This window comes from Heteronotia binoei, chromosome 5 (genome assembly GCF_032191835.1).
Source record: "Heteronotia binoei isolate CCM8104 ecotype False Entrance Well chromosome 5, APGP_CSIRO_Hbin_v1, whole genome shotgun sequence".
NCBI lineage: Eukaryota > Metazoa > Chordata > Lepidosauria > Squamata > Gekkonidae > Heteronotia > Heteronotia binoei.
This window is the reverse complement of record NC_083227.1, coordinates 109,144,454-109,162,586: the sequence shown is the minus strand read 5'-3', so window position 1 is coordinate 109,162,586 and position 18,133 is coordinate 109,144,454. Positions and strand designations below refer to the sequence as shown.

The 18,133-nt window shown below is 45.2% G+C and overlaps 1 protein-coding gene across 7 annotated transcripts in view; it reads left to right on the top strand.

Moving 5' to 3' along the window:
* BSN (bassoon presynaptic cytomatrix protein) overlaps positions 1–18,133 on the top strand; it is a 383,958-nt gene that overhangs the window by 338,226 nt on the left and 27,599 nt on the right. For all 7 annotated transcript variants that reach the window (XM_060240047.1, XM_060240049.1, XM_060240050.1 and 4 more), the window contains exon 5: positions 10,684–17,541. In XM_060240047.1, the coding sequence (XP_060096030.1) occupies positions 10,684–17,541 (6,858 nt within the window). The remainder of the gene's footprint in view (positions 1–10,683; positions 17,542–18,133) is intronic.

Below are 18,133 nucleotides of genomic sequence, written 5' to 3'. Positions count from 1 at the left end.
GTCAGCTGGCTTTTTATGTCCTGTTATTCTTATCACTGTGTTTTGGTACTTGAAACACAGGAATTAAGATCTTCAGATCCTCTTGCCCTTCAGAACCATGGAGACAATTCTCTTCCTGAACTCTTCAAGTTCTGCTTGAAGACTTAAAAGTCTGAGTGTTGCAGGCTGGGTTGCAGTTCCCACAAAGCTTACTGGGGCCCTGGGAATAAAAACAGCATTTAGCTGAACTGCAGTATGATTTCTGAAATCACCTTTTTTTGGACCATTTGCTGCTCCAAGGAATCTGTAGACCTGGACAGTGGTAAAATTTGTGGTCCAAGCACAATGCCTTCATTGTCAGTCTAAGAGAAATGTTCATAAAATATTTGTGTGGGGGTAGCCGGGGGGCAATCTGCAAAGAAGCAGCAGCAGTAGGTCCTGCTAGGGGTCTGCCTGGAAGAGGCAGTGGATCTTCACACTCTATTTATAGGGTCTGGCAGCCTGCTGGAAACAAGTGAATTACTGAAGCAGATGTGGTCCATTTTATTATATCCTGAGCGTGATCTGAGAAACCCCACAGGGAGCAAGCAAAGGTGGGCTGTGGCCTATTTGGAGGGGAAAGGAAGAGCGTTCATTGAAACATTCCTGTTTTTCTCTTTTGAAGGCAGCTCATTTCCCAGGTCTCTATGCCAGTGCTTTTGACTTATACTGAGAAGAGGCCTGGTTTAAGACAGCCTTTACCAAACATTAAGTCTGTAATGTCAGGTTTCTGGAAAAAGCATATCAAGTACAAATTGATACACTTCTTAGGAGGAGTTTCAAACTGCTTGTAGTCAGGCAAGATTGCCAGATCGGGATAGGACTTTCATGGTACTCGGTTTTCTCCATCTTGCAAAGTACCACTGAAGTTTCCCTGCTCCTACCCAGCTATCCATATCTAACTGCTGTTAAATGCAAAGACACGGTTCTGTAATTTGGCAAACAGACACCACAAAACTATAAAGGAAGAGGGCTGCTGTTTGACACAGCTTTTTTCCTGTGCCAAAATAACTGGTCCACCGCCTCCTTAATAGTTTTGTGGTTCCCGCATCATGGTCCTTTTTTGCTGTGATGCAGGACTCTTACCCTCTGGAATGAGGGGTTCTTTCGCCAGCAGTGGAGTCAAGTTACCAAGAAGGTTGGACTAGGGTCAAGACTACACATATGATACAAGTAGAAACAAAACATAACCTATCTCCAAATCCGTGCAGTTAGGAATACAATACAATTGCTATAATGAATTGTAAAGAGTCAATATACTTTCTGTAAAACTAAATCCAAAACTACTTCTACTACCATTACTCCTACTAGTTACAGTAACTTCAGTTAAAGACTGGTAAATCCAAAATGACTTTGGATCAAAAATTTTATTTTATTAAAGAAGTAAAACTGGAAGACATACAATCCACCCCCCTTTAAAACCATACATAAACATCCGCTAAATACAGAACAAGAACAAACAAAAGAAAAAGGGAAATGGGGAGAGGTGATATAAAGGGCTTCCAATTTTATCTACAACTAATATAATTTTGATTACAAAAATTTCTTTGCTTATATATACAAACAAGAACTCTCTTTTTATTTCCTGTTAAGCAAATTTCTTATTCAGAAAAACCACAAATCATCAAGTCATCCTTATTTTTTCATGCAAAAAGTCAATGAGGGCTTCCCAGGGGTCATTTTGCAAAAAAAAGAAGTGCCAGAGCTCATTAGCACAAGTCATTTGCATAACTTATTTACATATGCCACACACCCCTGACATCACCGGAAAGGTGTACTAAATTATATCAGCTCACCATCTACCTTAAAATGCTTCTTGAATTATCAGGGTCAGATCTACCTATTGTTTGAGTGGGGGCAAAACTAAAAATGGTGCCCCCACTCAAAAAATAGTGTGGGGGCATGCCTGCTGACCCAGGCAAGGCACCTCCCACTCCCTATGGGCAAAGTACACACCCCCACTCTTCCCCCACCCCACAGGCACCCACCCCTTTTCTCCTTCCCAGGTCTGTGCACAGACCTGGGAAGGTGAAAGGGGCGGGAGGCAGCACAGCGGTGTTTGCTCCATCTTTGGCTCCAAGGATGGAACACATGCTGCCGTGTCACCCCTGATTTCTCCTTTCCAGGTCTACGCACAGACCCAGGAAGGAGAAAGGGGTGGGGGCAGCACAACAGCATTTGCTCCATCCTTGGAGCCTGAGAAGGCAAGCTCCAAAGACGGAGCAAGCGCTGCCACAGCCTCCCACCACCACTTTTCTCCTTCCCGGGTCTGTACACAGTCTTGGGAAGGAGAAATGAGGGGGGGGGCAGCAAGGCATTTGCTCTGTCCTTGAAGCTTGCCTTCCCTTGAATAGCAGCCTCCAAGGATGGAGCAAACATGCTGCCCCACTGTGCACAAATCTGGGAAGGAGAAAGGGTGGAGGGGTGACCCTGCTGACACTTCCTCTCCAGTGCATTTGCACAGGAGGAAGCTCAAGGACCCACTGATCAGTGGAGACTTTATTGCTCCCCCCACCTGCCCTTTGGGGGTGCCCAATTTGGTGCCCCCCGGGTGGCACCTGGGGCAAGTGTACCATCTGCCCCACCCCTAGATCTGGCCCTGTGAATTATAATTGTCATAATAAAACCTTACTCCCATCATACTTTTTAAATTGCTTTCTCCTATGTGGCCACAGTGGCATGATGAAGATTTCCATCTGTCTGCTTTATTTGTTTTGGTTATTTCCCCCATTTTTTGTGGGGAAAATATTAGAAAGTTTGTCACATCTCAGGGTGCAGCAATATTCTCACAGGAGGTTTGAACAATGGAGCCCAGAAGCAAGTATTGGGGGTGGGGTAAGAAAGAAAGAGCAGAATAAAATTTAGAGGTTCTGGAGCTCCGCTCCTGTGAAGCTCCTGCCCAAAATGAGGCCTGGGGTTTCCAATCTCTAATAAATTAAGTAATTGTCTTTTCCCTAACCAATAGTGTAAGTTTAGCCATTGATAAATCAAAAATGACTCTGGATTTGGCAGTCTTTGAGTTACCAGCTTTGTTGGGTGGAACTGCTGTGCCTTAATAAGGCACAGATGAGGAGCAAGAAATTCAGCAGGTGATGCTTTCCCTCATTGTTGCATATCTCTTCTAGAAAATGTTTCACCTACTGAATTTCTAGCTGGTGTGTGAAAAGATACCAAGCTTCAGTAATGGCTAATTTGTGCAAGTTTGATGGAAGCTTCTTTCCGCTTCTGCCACAGTCACTGATGGTATGCAAAAAACCTGTATTCTCACTTCACTTCACTTCACTGAGAAGTAGTTACCACAGACTCAGTCTCTATATTGAAATCATTTTCATATTGATTTTGTTCATGTGCTTCCCTAGTTATTATATTATTGCCTGACACAGAAAAACTGGAGGACAGACTGGTGTTCTTCAGCTTGTTTTTGTTCCCTATCTTTTACAGCTTTATGTTTCTGCCACCAGACATAGCAGCATGAGGATGAGGGTGGGGCTGGAGACTGTGAGTGAACAAACACATATTTAGCCTGCAGTTCCTACCAAAAGGATCAGCGACATTTACTCCCACTGCCTTTTGGTGCTTTGCTTTGTCGTTCCTGCCATGTGTCTCTTCCACATGCCTGTGCACAAAGGACTCTGGGAATTATAGTTCTTGATAGGATTGCTGACTCTAGGGTTGCCAAGTCCAATTCAAGAAATATCTGGGGGCTTTGGGGGTGGAGCTAGGAGACTTTGGGGGTGGAGCCAGGAGACATTAGGGGTGGAGCCAGGAGCAAGGGTGTGACAAGCATAAATGAACTCCAAGGAAGTTCTGGCCATCACATTTAAAGGGATGGCACACCTTTTCAATGCCTTCCTTCCATAGGAAATAATGAAGGATAGGGGCACCTTCTTTTGGGGCTCATAGAATTGGACCCTGTGGTCCAATCTTTTTGAAACTTGGGAGGTATTTTAGGGAGAGGCACTGGATTATACTGAAAATTTGGTGCCTCTACCCCAAAACACAGCCCCCCCAGAGCCCCAGATACCCGCAGATCAATTCTCCATGATTTTCTATGGGAATAAATCTCCATAGGGAATTAGTTACCACAGACTCAATCTCTATATTGAAATCATTTTCATATTGATTTTGTTCATGTGCTTCCCAGCAGACATTCCCCTCCCCCCCGCTTTCTGACGACCCTGAAGCGGGAAGAGGGCCTCCAAACCGGGGGATCCCCTGCCCCCACCTGAGGATTGGCAATCCTAGCTGATTCTGGGTTGGAAAATTTCTGGAGATTTCGGGTGGAGCCTGGGGAGCGGACTATAATGTCATGGGGTAGAGCCTGGGGGGGCGGGGTGGACTGTAATGCTATACATTCCACCTTCCAAAGTAGCCATTTTCTCCAAGGGAACTGATCTCTGCTATCTGACAATCAGTTGCAAGGCCTAGCAGTTCAGAATGTTTGAGATTACTGCTGTAATATTGCTTCTGATAGGCTCCAGCAAATCTAGACAGCAGATACATGAATAAATAAGTTTCTACAAATATTCTCAGGCATATAAAAATCCTCATTTTTTCCCCCCCTCTTAGTAATGGAGATTGCAGCCCGGGCTGCCACTGAGCCCAACTGATTCCCAACTTCATCTTGGGAAATTCCTGGAATTTGAAGGCAGTGCTTGGAGAGGATGGAGTTTTAGGAAGAGAAGTTTGGCTGGCCATATTATTGCTCCACTGCAAATTTGCTTGAGAGGTTTTCTGTTCTGGATAAACATGACTCTATACCTGTAAATCTGCAGGGAGAGTGATGGGTTAATGGAATCTTCTCATTCTGTGGCAGATTCTTTATGTCTGGTGCATCTGTTACAACAACCATAGTAGGTCTGTTCTATATCTCTTGGCTAGGCAACTTTTCATCTCACAGGGTTCATTTGTGTGGAGTAGCTAACTTCCTGTGCAGATTGGGTGATTTTGTACACTTTGACAAACAGCAGACTCCTCCCCCCCCCCACAGCCATGTTGTAACCATGCTGTGACTTAGAGAGCATCACCCAATCTGATTCCATGAGCCTGTGTACACAAATGGCTCACTGTGTGGTGACAGCCATGTTATAAAGTAATTTCAAGTAGCCTCTGCTAAACCAGGGAGAATAATCATCTCTTAACTTTATCAGAATCAACTCTAACATTTGATTTATTTACCCACTAGGAGGTCGTTCCCCCTGTTAACCACATCGCCTCCCCCTGAAGTGTGTAAAGGATATTTAAATGCTTTATTAGACCATGTGTTCACCATTCTTCTAAACCAGAGAATATTTATCATTAGAACAGCTGGTTACAGCTTAATCTAAGGGGTTGAGGGTTTTGTTATGTTTTGGCTAATGTTCTTGGCAATTAATCTTCCAGTATTTTTTAAAGACATGTACTGGCAAATATTTGGGCAAGTAAAAAACAGAGCTATACACATAAATTCAATAGCTGCTGGGGGACACAGGCAACAGAGCACTCAATAGTCTCACAGATGTTACCAAATATTTCATTATTAGCTGCTCAGCGATTTGTGCATCTGTATAAATTACAATGAAATGAACAATTTTAAATGTATTCACTTGGAAATTTGTACCTATCAACGACTGTTGGCCATGAGAGCTTAAAGGTGTCTTTGTTATCAGAGAGACTGTACCAAGGGCTGAGGACTAACAATACATGATGGAATTACCATCAGGCCTGTCTTGTGGGCTGACAAATATACCTGCTTGGCTGCTGTTGGGAACAGATGGACATTATATTAGATAGACATTGGTCTGATCCAGCAGGGGAATTCTTATATTCTTAGAATGCAGATTTATACCCCACCCTTCTCTCTGAATCAGAGACTCAGAGTGGCTTACTATTTCCTATATCTTCTCCTCCCACAACAGACACCCTGTGAGGTGGGTGGGGCTGAGAGGGCTCTCACAGCAGCTGCCCTTTCAAAGACAACTTATGCGATAGCTATGGCTGACCCAAGACCATTCCAGCAGCTGTAAGTGGAGGAGTGGGGAATCAAACCTGGTTCTCCCAGATAAGATCCCAGATCTTATCCCAGATAAGATTATGTTTATAATTATTTTAAGAATTGTTCAAAAGCATTGAAACAGATTGTTAAAATGCATTATTCTACAGCACAGGCATGCTTGTGAAATCCTGAATTTGGCATTGATATGAAGAATGCATCACAATTGTTATTCATAATGCACTTTTTGGTTGAACCTCTAAATATAATTAAACAGCCATTTTAATTGGCAATATTTTAAATTGTGAGTCTGGGGGACACATGTTCCTCTTCCTATGGACAGATAGAGTCCTCTCCACATTGTAGAAATGAGAACTTCCTGTTTGTCCATTGTGTCTGATAACCGCTATTACGCTATAGCAAGTGGAGAGGAGGCTCACATCTAAAAACACCAGGCACATTTTACAGTGTATTCTACAGAGGCAAAAATAAACAAGAGAGATTAAATGGGTATCCTTGTTAGTCTGTCTTTAGCAGCAGAAAAAAGCAAGAGTCCAATAGCCCCTTAAAGTCTAACAAAATTTGTGGCAGAGTATGAGCTTTTGTGAATCACTCCTCTGAAGTATCTGAAGAAGTGAGCAGTGATTCACAAAAGCTCATACCTAGGGTTGCCAAGTACCCCACGCCTGCCAGTGGGGAACTTTTTGTGTGTGTGCACACAGCGTGCGGGGCACAATGACATCACCCAAGAGGTGACGTATTGTGTGGGGAATGTCACGCAGGGAGGCTCTAGTAATTTGTGGGAAATACTATGGTTTCACATGGGAATATTCTAGCAATTTGGGAGGATTCTATGGTACCATAGAATTTTCCCCCAAATTGCTAGAGCATACTCATGCAAAAACGTAGAGTTTTCCACAAATTCCTAGAGTGTCCCCACATGACATGCCTGGCATGATACATCATTTCTGGGTGCCGCAGATGCTGCACAGTGACAGGACTCTTTGGAGGGCAGGGATCGCCTGGCAGTCTCCTACCTGCCAGTGGGTTGGCGCCCACCAAACCAGGGGATCCCCCGCCCCTGGTGGGAACTTGGCAGCCCTACCATGAATTTTGTAGTCTTTAAGATGCTACTGGACTCTTGCTCTATTTTGCTGCTATAGACAAAAGGAGTTCAGCTTCTGTTGTAACATGTGAAACTGTTGATGCGCCTGTGCTTAGTGAGGGTGGTCTTTAGTGACGCAAAGAATGAAGGCTTGCACAGAGCAGTGATAAAACCACTATAGACAATTTATTTACACCTCCACTCTCCGACAGAATGCTCCGCTGCAACTCCATCATATATATCCCACACACAGTAAAGTGTCTTTGTACATTTATACACACCATCCACCCAGGTAACCAATCAGCTTGCTGCTGAGTCATGCTGACATTGTCCAGGCTGATGCAATCTGGCAACCAGCCACCTTCTGTCACTTAGATGATCTACCTGGCAGTTCTGTTACTTTCACTTCTCCCAGCATGTGCATAGAAACTGCTTGGCTTTGATTATAATGACACCCCTCCTCAGTTTTTAAAGCACATAGCTGCAACATATCTTAATATTACATATTACACATGTTCTATAGTAACATTGATACACAGTTTACATTCACATTTGCTTTCATATTTTTACATTGCTTTCAGATATACAATCATCACCATTTATTATACTGCCTCTGAGACTCTGTGTTGGCACTCACGTTTAGTTCTGTTCTTTAATTACTGTTCAGGCTATGAAAAAGGCTAGATCAAACAACTTTGGAATTGCTCAGCCTTGGGCAAAGAAAAACAAAGAAGGGAAAGAAACTTAACCCAAAAACTGGAGTAAGAAACCTAAAAGGTTAATGTGCAATTAAAGAGCCGAACATTAAAAACAAAGTGTAAAAAATCATAAATCGACATACATGTATTTATTGTTGAAAGCTAAAACCATTTAAGGGCCCATCATAAGTCTCTATCCTATGTAAAATCATAAAACCTCAATGGGAACCCACTCAACTTGACCTGACACATTTCAACCTAAATTGGTCTTCTTCAGAGGTCAGAAAGTTAAGTACACATATTGGCTCATAATACAGAACAGAATAAAACAACAGAACAATGCTGGACCACAAGGAAATTTAGTGAAGTGACAAAGGCTTAGAGATATTCTTGAGGCCTCTTGTTCTATAGCCTTATGTCTTAATCAAGAGCATACCTATAGCATTCAGTGGTTTTTTTTGTATGCCACGTGGTCCAGAATTGATCAAGTAAAGTCAGAGCCTATGTGCCAAGAGGCCTCAAGAATATCTCTAAGCCTTTGTCACTACAATAAATTTATTTGTGGTCCAGCATGTTATGTTATTTTATTCTGTTCTGTATTATGAGCCAATATATGTACTTACCTTTCTGACCTCTGAAGAAGACCAATTTAGGTTGAAACACGTCAGGTCAAGTTGAGTGGGTTCCCATTGAGGCTTTATAATTTTACATAGGATAGAGGCTTACGATGGGCCCTTAAATGGTTTTAGCTTTCAACAATAAACAAACAAGGGGTACTTTGTTTTTAATGTTCAGCCCTTTAATTGCATATTAATCTTTTAGCCTTGGGCAAGCCAGATGGCTTTATTTAAAAAGGAAGGAACCAGCCAATAAGACAATGTAGTTTAAGCCCCTGGGTTGAGGGCAGAAAGAACGAACTTCTAAATCTGCAGAGCCAGCTGTTTAAATCTTACAAATGTTGTGCCTGTCCCTGGGGCTTGCTGAAATCAGAACCCATCACCAGGAGGCATATTCAGCATTAATGCCAGGGTTGTGAACATGGGCTATGTTTCAACATCATTCAGTTTTTAAAGGAAAAAAGACTAGTTGTATATAAGACAAAACTTTTAAAAGGAAACTGCATAAATCACTATGAATAACTAGTTATCATTAGAGCAGTTTTCTCAGAATCTAATTTTCCTGGCAGCAATATGCTGTCATTTGAGTGCTGGGGGGGGGGGGGAATATCCCTTGCAACAGAAGTGCTACCTGGAGTAATGACATTTGCAGCAACTGGGTAACAACTGTTCATTTATTGGGCTATAAATTGATTGTCTGGACAGGCCCGAGCCCCTTCTCAGCATACTGACATGAACTTGGCAGAGTGGTATATTTAATTAATTTTAATTAAATGTATCATGTTCAGTTTTCTTATGTCCATTTTGTAAGGATGCCAGTTTATCAACCCCCAAAATTCCCAAGGTATGCTTTTGGTTTTCTTTGGCATCAGAGTGCTGAGGAACAGGGTATGATGGAGATTTGGAAAACTGCTGTATTACATCTTACATGCCCTGAGGTTAGGAGCCATCCCCATGTAGGTTTTAAAATTATTATGGGAGATTTTTCACCTCTTGGCATTTAGTAGTTGTTTACCATGATTTGGGGGCTTTATACCTAGAATGCATGAGACTTGATGCATACATGCAGCAAATGAGTTGTCAATCTGACAACTCTGGCTTGAGAAATTCTGGGAGATTTGGGGGTGGTGCCCACCCAGTGAGGACAGAGTTTAAGCTGGGGAGAGAGCTTAGTGGGAATGTGATACCATAGAGTCCACTCTCCAAACCTGCCATTTTCTCCTCAGGAACTGATCTCTGTGGTCTGGCAATCAGCTCTAATTCTGGGAGAACTCCAGGCTTGATGTGGAGTTTAGTAACCCAACTTGAAACTTCTGAGGTGGCAGAACAGACTGAACCACTTCAGACTGCAGTGAGGGGTCAAATTTTAATGCTTCCCTCATGTAAAAACTTCATGCAAATAAAACATTAACACATCAAGACAAGAAGTGTGCTAAGCCTAGCCTTTTGCACCAATGCTTGTTTCCTGTTTACTGGTTTGTTTGTTTTTTTAAATGAACATTCAGACTTGGAATCCTCCATCTGGAGTCTGAAATAGTACAGTCCATTCTGCCACCTCAGCTGTCTGCCATCTCATTACCATCTCAAGCTCCTACATGTTTAGAGCAGGCCCAAGTTAATTATAGCCGGTGGGTTGCTTATAGTTAGGGCTGCCAAGCCCTCAGTCAGGGCAGGGAATCCTCTGCCCCAAGATTCCATTGCCCATCTCTGAAAAAAAAAATAAAAGAAAAATAAGGTCCCATCTAGTTACACGAAATTTTCCCCATAGAGTCCTGGTGATTCCTAGCCTTACCTGGAAGTGACAAAGGGTACCTCTGGGATCATTTGGAGCTCTATAGTAAGAACTTTCATACTGATTTGTCACTAACAGTTGCTCCACCCCCAGGCTTCTACTTTCCCAGGCACGAGTGATCAATTCCCCACCAGCTGCTGTGCAGGAGCATTTTGATCTGTGGCTCCCTCCAAGTTCCCTCATGGTTTCTTGCTCTTGTTTTTTGGAAAGCAAAAAAATGTGAGGAAATTGGAGGGAGCCGTGAATCAAAATGCACCCACACAGCAGCTGGTGAGGAATTGATCACCTAAGTCGGGGAAAGCAGAAGCATGGGGGCACAGCAACTGCTAGTGAAGAATTGGTCCCTGTAAGTTGATGAGGCCTTATTTTTCTTTTTAATTTTTCTCCCGGGACACTGCCGTCCCATAGCCTTCTCTATAAATCTATTTATAGTAGATTGCTATCATGAATCTAATGGATTTTTTTCTCCTTTACATTTGTAGGAATCCAGTAAGCCTTATCCCTCAGACCTGTCCCGTAGCCCCCAAAGCCTGAGTGACACTGGCTACTCATCTGATGGTATCTCCAGCTCCCAGAGTGAGATCACAGGCTTGGTGCAGCAAGAAGAGGAGCAGCTGAATGAAACAGGAATTGTGGAGCAGAGCCCTCCAAGCCCTTCTGAACTCACAAAGCTGGAAAGCAGCATGCGCCCCCTGTTGGAGTCAAAAGGCTTGACCCAAGAGTCATCCGATAGGGGGAAAACATACCATGAATTACGAGAAGAACAAAGACAGAGGCCTCGGTCCCTTTCCATCACCCCAGAAGCCTTTGATTCTGATGAGGAGCTTGAAGATATCATGGAAGAAGATGAGGACTCTTTAGAATGGGAGAACCAGAGAGAACAGAGGGACAGCATGGAGTCATCAGATGACTTTGGCAGCAAGCTGCGCCATGACTATGTGGAGGACAGCAGTGAAGGAGGAGGGTTCTCCCCTCTACCAACAAGGCAGAAAGCCAGAGATCCCAAGATGACTGATGAAGAATTCATGAGGAGACAGCTCCTGGAGATGAGTGCAGAAGAAGATAACCTCGAGGAGGAGGAGGAGGAAGAATATGATCGCGTAAAATACAGCCTTGCAAAAAATGGACATAAACCTGACTCTGAAAAAGCCAGGGAGGCTGCATCATCCAAGAGGCGTCTGCCTCATAGCTCCAGCAGTATATATGAGGAGGAAAGTAAAGAACTGGAAACTACAGAGGGTGATGATATGACTTCATCTCAGGGAGGTTTGCGACGTTTCAAGACCATTGAGTTAAACAGCACTAACAACTATGGAAGAGACATGGAAATTAGCCAGGAGACAGACATCAGCCTGGATCGAGAACCTGAATTGGAGATGGAGAGTCTGACAGGCTCCCCAGAGGACAGATCAAGGGGTGAATATTCCTCTACCTTGCCAGCCACAACACCCAGTTACACATCAGGAACATCTCCCACCTCTATTTCTTCCTTAGAGGAGGACAGCGATAGTAGCCCTAGCCGCAGGCAGAGACTGGAAGAGGTTAAGCAACAGAGGAAAGCCCGGCATCGCTCACATGGCCCTCTGCTTCCAACCATAGAAGATTCTTCAGAGGAAGAGGAGTTGCGTGAGGAAGAGGAGTTGTTGAGAGAGCAAGAAAAAATGCGAGAGGTGGAACAGCAACGCATCCGAAGTACGGCACGCAAAACTAAACGAGATAAAGAAGAACTAAGGGCACAAAGGAGGAGAGAGAGATCCAAAACTCCCCCTAGCAATCTCTCTCCCATTGAGGACGCTTCACCCACTGAGGAACTGAGGCAAGCTGCGGAAATGGAGGAGCTGCACAGGTCATCCTGTTCAGAATACTCACCATCAGTCGACTCAGAAGCAGAGGGGTTTGATGTCATTGCCTCCAAGCTGTACAAATCTGGCAGTGAGTACAATCTCCCAACATTTATGTCCCTTTACTCTCCAACAGAAAAAACTGCTAGTTCTGGTTATCCCTCCAGCAAGCCCCTGAAAAGTGCGGAAGAAGCCTATGAAGAGATGATGAGGAAGGCAGAGATGTTCCAAAAGCAGCAGCCATCCCAACAGAGTGTCTCATACAGCAACACATTCCAGCAAGTAAGCTATCGTAGTTCAGAAGGCCAGAATAATTTTGAATACCAGTATATAGATGACTACGGCTTTGATAGTCCGAATGTGGATTCCTCTCAGTCTGACTACCAGAATGAACTTTCCAAATCTGGAGCAGTTTATGAAGAAATCCTTCAGACATCACAGAATATTTCCAGGATGCATCAGTCATCTTCTCTGGATTTGACTCTGGAACAGGAAGTAAAGAAGAAAGGGAGAGAAGATGATTATCAAGAAAAGCAGTTTCTGAATGCAGAAAGCGCTTATGAAAGTGGCCCACTTACTCCTGGGACAAGTCCTACACAGCTGTCTGCTCCTGTCTCCTTTTCATCTACTGAAAGCAGCGCAGGAAGAATAATCCCTGATGTCAGGGTCACTCAGCATTTTGCAAAAGAAAGTCATGAACCCCCCAAACTTCATAGCTCCCCTACTGCACCTAGTTCAATTTCAAAGAGTGTAACAATGCCTTATACATATGCTAAAGGATCTAGCACGGTCACCACTGTTGTTTCCAGTCCTGTAAGTGCACCACGAATCTACAGCTCTCCAACTTCTTTAAGTGGCTCAGATGTGCCATCTGTGTCTACCACTAGCCGAAATTATAGTCAAATAAAAGTGACAGCAAGTTATGGCTCTCAAACAGAGAATATCTCCAGAGTCAAGAGTGTTACAGAGATCAGTGGGCCATCAGCAAGAGAGAAACTCCAAAGCATGACAGAGAGCAAGACAAATGTATCCATGTCAACACCTAAAATGTATTCTTTCTTCAAAAGCTCCAGCCCCCCACTTTCCCCTTCCTCTCCTACTCAAAGTCCCACTCACTCCACTCCAAGAGCTGTGATGCCTTCTAGTACAGGGGTGGGATCTAAATCAACTGCTGAGTTTTCCACTCAGACACATAGCACAATTATCTCATATGATATTCCCACTACTACTGCTATATCAATGTCTTCTCCAATGGTTGCGCAAGGAACGCAAACACCCCACCGATCTAGCTCGCCTCGCCTCGCTAGGCAACAGTCATCACAAGAATCCCCCTTTATGGTCATTACATTAGCATCGGATGTAGCCATTCAAACTAAGCCAATTGGTGCAAGCTCCTCCATTTCACCAGCTTCATCTCCAACTAGGCAGGGCCGTCAGCAAACAGTGCATAGTTACAGTCAGACAGTAACCAGTGCAGCGCAACTCCAGCAAGAGCAGCTGCAGTCCACTTACACAAAGACTCAGTCAGTGCTGGAAAAAGCCTCTGCTTCTAGTGCTGCAATGCAGAAAGTGCAAACCACTGCTGCTGCTGCTGCTGAGAGCATTTCTGGTGTGTACAGCTGGGGAACACTGCCTGCAGAGAACATTTCTTTGTGCAGAATATCATCCATTCCTGGGACATCTAGAGTAGAACCAGGACCCAGACCACCTGGCAGTAACATTGTAGATCTACGGACTGCTATAAAATCAACTCCAATCATTATAACAGACCAAGGCATGGATCTTACATCCCTAGCTACTGAATCCAGAAAATATTGTCTCACTATGGACCAGTCACCAAGTCGGCACTCCACAGCCATCCAGCCCTTAATCATCAACCTCAATGCTCAGGAACAGCCTCATGCAATTATAAGCACGGCCACCACAGTCAGCATCACTGTTGCTTCTTCCATGCTTGTGTCTCAGCCAAAGCAACCTGCAGTCTATGGAGATCCGTTTCAGAACAGAATGGACTTTGGTCAAGGCACAGGGAGTGCAGTCTGTCTGACACATGTTAAACAGGTAGAACAAGCCGTTCAGACTGGCACCTTCAGAGGAACTGTGAGTGGCACTGGCATTTCAGCTTCGGGAGGTTGGCCTGAAGCCGGGGGCCCACAGCAAATGAAATTTGCAAGGTATAATTTGCCGAATCAAATGACACCTTTGATGAAAAAAGATGCTCTGATTACTCAGACCAGCAGCGCACAGAATATTGCTAGTGCCATTCCCAGACCATTCCCTCAGGATCAAAGCTCAGAAGTATACAGAGGGATGCCAATGGAACTGAAAACTCAGTCTCCTTCCATCCCCCTTGGAAGTAAGAAATCCCAAGTGATGATGGTACAGATGGATGATATAGCTGCAGGCCCTGTAACAAAACTAATCAAAGATGAACCTCCTCCCAATGCACTTGATCTAACTGGGATGAAGCCTGAAAGCCAAGTGGCATGTTGTGATGTGGTCTACAAATTTCCATTTGGAGGCAGCTGCACTGGAGCTTTCAATCCTTCTTCGAAGCTGCCAGAAAAAAATGCTGGGGAGGCAACTCATGCTGGCAAACCTGGTGGTCAGTATTATGGAAGCAGAGAACAGGAGGCATCTGATACATATCCATATAGAGAACAAACAGGACCAGGGACTAACCCATATGACGAACACAGATTCTACCCACATGGGCTGTTTGGGAGGCTGTATTCATCCATGTCTGACACCAATCTTTCTGAAATGGGTTTGAACTATTACCCGGTTAAAGGAGAGCAGCCCTTCCACTCCCCTGCTGGAGATTCGGCAGTAGATTTAACAACCATGAAACATTCATATAGCATCAGCTTTACAGAGGGAAGCTATATGGGGCATGGAATGCAATATGGCTCCTTCTCTGACCTCAGACAACCCAGTGATTTGCTAAGCCATTCATTCCCAATGCGAAGATATAGCTCAGCCTCTAACATATACTCTGATTATAGGTATTCACCAAGAGCAGACTTGGCAAATTTCCAGGAAGCCAGCCTGGCTCATTACAGCGCCACTACAGCTCGTGAAATCAGCCGAATGTGTGCAGCACTCAACTCTATGGACCAGTATGGGGGCAGGCACACCAACAGCCCAGATCTTCTCCAGTATGGACCTAGTGCTCTTGGTGCAGGGCCAGGAGGGAGTGGAAGCATCCCAGCACAGCAGGGTGCCATGAAACCAAACATGATGTACAATCCGAATTTTCCAGAATCTCGCCCTGGGTTCGGAAACCTAGCCCAGTACAATCTCTCCAGGCTTGGAGCCATCAGACAGGTACTCCCTTCCACAGCCACTGTACGAGCTGCCGATGGCATGATTTATTCAACCATTAACACGCCAATAGCATCAACGCTTCCCATAACCACCCAACCAGTTTCTGTGCTACGACCTATGCTCCGAGGCCTATATAGGCCCTATGCCCCAAGCAGTATCACACCTGTCCCTCTAGCCAGCTTGACCAGAGTGCCTGTAGTTACTCCAAGGATCCCCCTTGCAGCCCAAGGCTTGTATCGCTATCCAGTGCCCAGCAGACTCCCAGCAGTTCCAGCAACATCAGTGATGGAAACCCCAATGTATTTGGGAAAGCCTGCTAGTACCACTTCATCTAGCACTGTAACCACTAGTGTAAGTTCAGCACCAGTTTCCAAGCTTTCAGCTCCAACTGCTGTTAGTGCGCCAAGGCCCGAACAAACAGGCACTGTCACTCGAGAGGAGGTGTCTGCAGCAACTTCTGGAGTGCAAGCTACTTCCAGGGACCCCAGTCAAGGACCACAACAGCCACCACAAATACCAATCCAGAAATTGCAAGTGGAAGTTCCACAGTCCAGTGCCCCTAGCAAAGGGGCTACAGAAAGGGAAGAGAAAGAGAAGGAGGAAGAGAGACAGAGGAAGCAACAGGAGCATATCCTCCAGATTGAGAGGGAGAAAGTGGAGCTGGAAAAGCTGAGGCAGTTGAGGCTCCATGAAGAGCTGGAGAGGGAACGTGTGGAGCTGCAGAGGCACAGGGAGAAGGAGCAGATGCTAATGCACAGGGAGATCCAGGAGCTACAGTCTATAAAGCACCAGGTCCTGCAGCAGCAGCAGGAGGAGCGCCAGGCCCAGTTTGCTCTGCAGCGGGAACAGTTGGCCCAACAGCGCATGCAACTGGAGCAGATCCAGCAATTACAGCAGCAGCTGCAGCAGCAGTTAGAGGAGCAGAAGAGGCAAAAACCTGCTTTTCCTCCTGTATGTGACCAGGCAGGGAGGATCCCTCCCCAGGGTGCGCCAGAGATAGCCATAGAAATACAAAGGACTCTGGCTCAAAATGGGCAATACTGGCCTCCCCTAAGCCAGCCCTTTATGGCTACTGCAGCTCCAGGGCAAGATGGGCAAGCGCAGCCTCGCTTCGTTGGGCTCCAGAGGCCCCTCACCAACTCAGCCTCTGAAATGTCACTGCAGACTGAAGACCAGTGGGAAGCCAGTCGAGGCATTAAGAAGCGTAACTCTATGCCACGTCTTCGGGATGCATATGACAAGGAGCCTGGCCATGAGCCGTACGTTGTCAAGAAAATTACAGACAGCAGTGTACAGACTGATGAGGAGGATGGTGAGGAGCGCTTCTATACATCCCGGAGGCGCCGTACCCGGCGTAGCACTGATTGTAGTGTTCAGACAGATGAGGAAGATAATGCTGAGTGGGAACAGCCAGTGCGGCGGCGGCGCTCCCGCTTCACCCGACATTCGGACTCTGGTGCAGAAAGCAAACAAGACTCCTCCACAAAAGGCATGGCCAGCATAGCAATCCAAACCATCAGTGACTGTTCTGTGCAAACTGAACCTGACCAGCTCCACAGAGTGTCTCCGTCCATTCACATCACCACTCCAGATCCCAAGGTAGAGATAGTGAAGTACATCTCTGCCCCTGAGAAGACCCATAGAGGAGAGAGTCTGGCCTGCCAGACAGAGCCAGAAGCACAGCCCCAGCCAGGCATTGTGGTCCCTCAACTCACCGTGCCTACAACAATTACGCCTTACTCCTCCAACATTCAGATTGTAAGCACAGGTCCCCTGGATCCACATGTAGTCCGGCAACAAGCTCTAGTGAAGAAAAAGCCTGACCCTCTGGAAATTGGCTACCAGTCCCACCTGCCTACAGATTCCTTGTCTCAACTGGTTTCTCGCCAGCCTCCCAAATCACCCCAGGTGCTTTACTCCCCGGTCTCTCCCCTCTCCCCGCATCGGCTGCTAGAGTCATCCTTCACAACCAGTGAAAGGCTCAACAAAGCCCATGTGACCCCACAGAAGCACTTCACAGCTGAGTCCACACAACGCCAGCAGACCCTGCCTCGCCCAATCAAAACCATGCAGAGATCTTTATCTGATCCCAAGCCCATCAGCCCAACATCTGAGGAGTCTGCAAAAGACAGGTTCTCCTTATATCAGCATGCATTGCTTCCTGGAAGCCAGGTAAGCCCAATGTGCATTTTTAATGACATTTCTGCTATTATGGGTTTCATTAGAGAGAATTAAGCAGTATATCTACTTTCTCCAGTTAAAGTGAATTATGTTTGCCCCATTACAGCTCTCTATTTTGTTTCCTTAATACATATTTATAACCTGTGGCATGTGAATGATCAAATACTGAATGCAACCAAGTTCAAACAGTAAATCAAATGATGCCTCATCTGCAACTTTTCTACAACTCCATGAAGGAACAGAGGCACAGCTGTGTTCTCTGCCATGCCATCTAGTGGTGACAAAGAAAAATATCTGTATTGGCCTCTTGTCTCTCGTTAAGATGTGTTGGTATATTGCTTCAAAACTCCCAAACGGCATCTCAGAGGAACTTTCCCTTTCATTAGTATGCACAAAAACAAGATGTCAGTTTGGGAATTATAATGAGCTGTTCAGTGATGGTACCTTCCATAGACAGTAAAACAATGGGAAAACTTCCTACATTCCCCCTGAATGAACATCAACTCGCCCTTCTCAGTTATTCCCCACCCCGCCCCAATTAAGAAAGAAACCCCCTGTTTTGTTTACATTGACTGACTCTAGG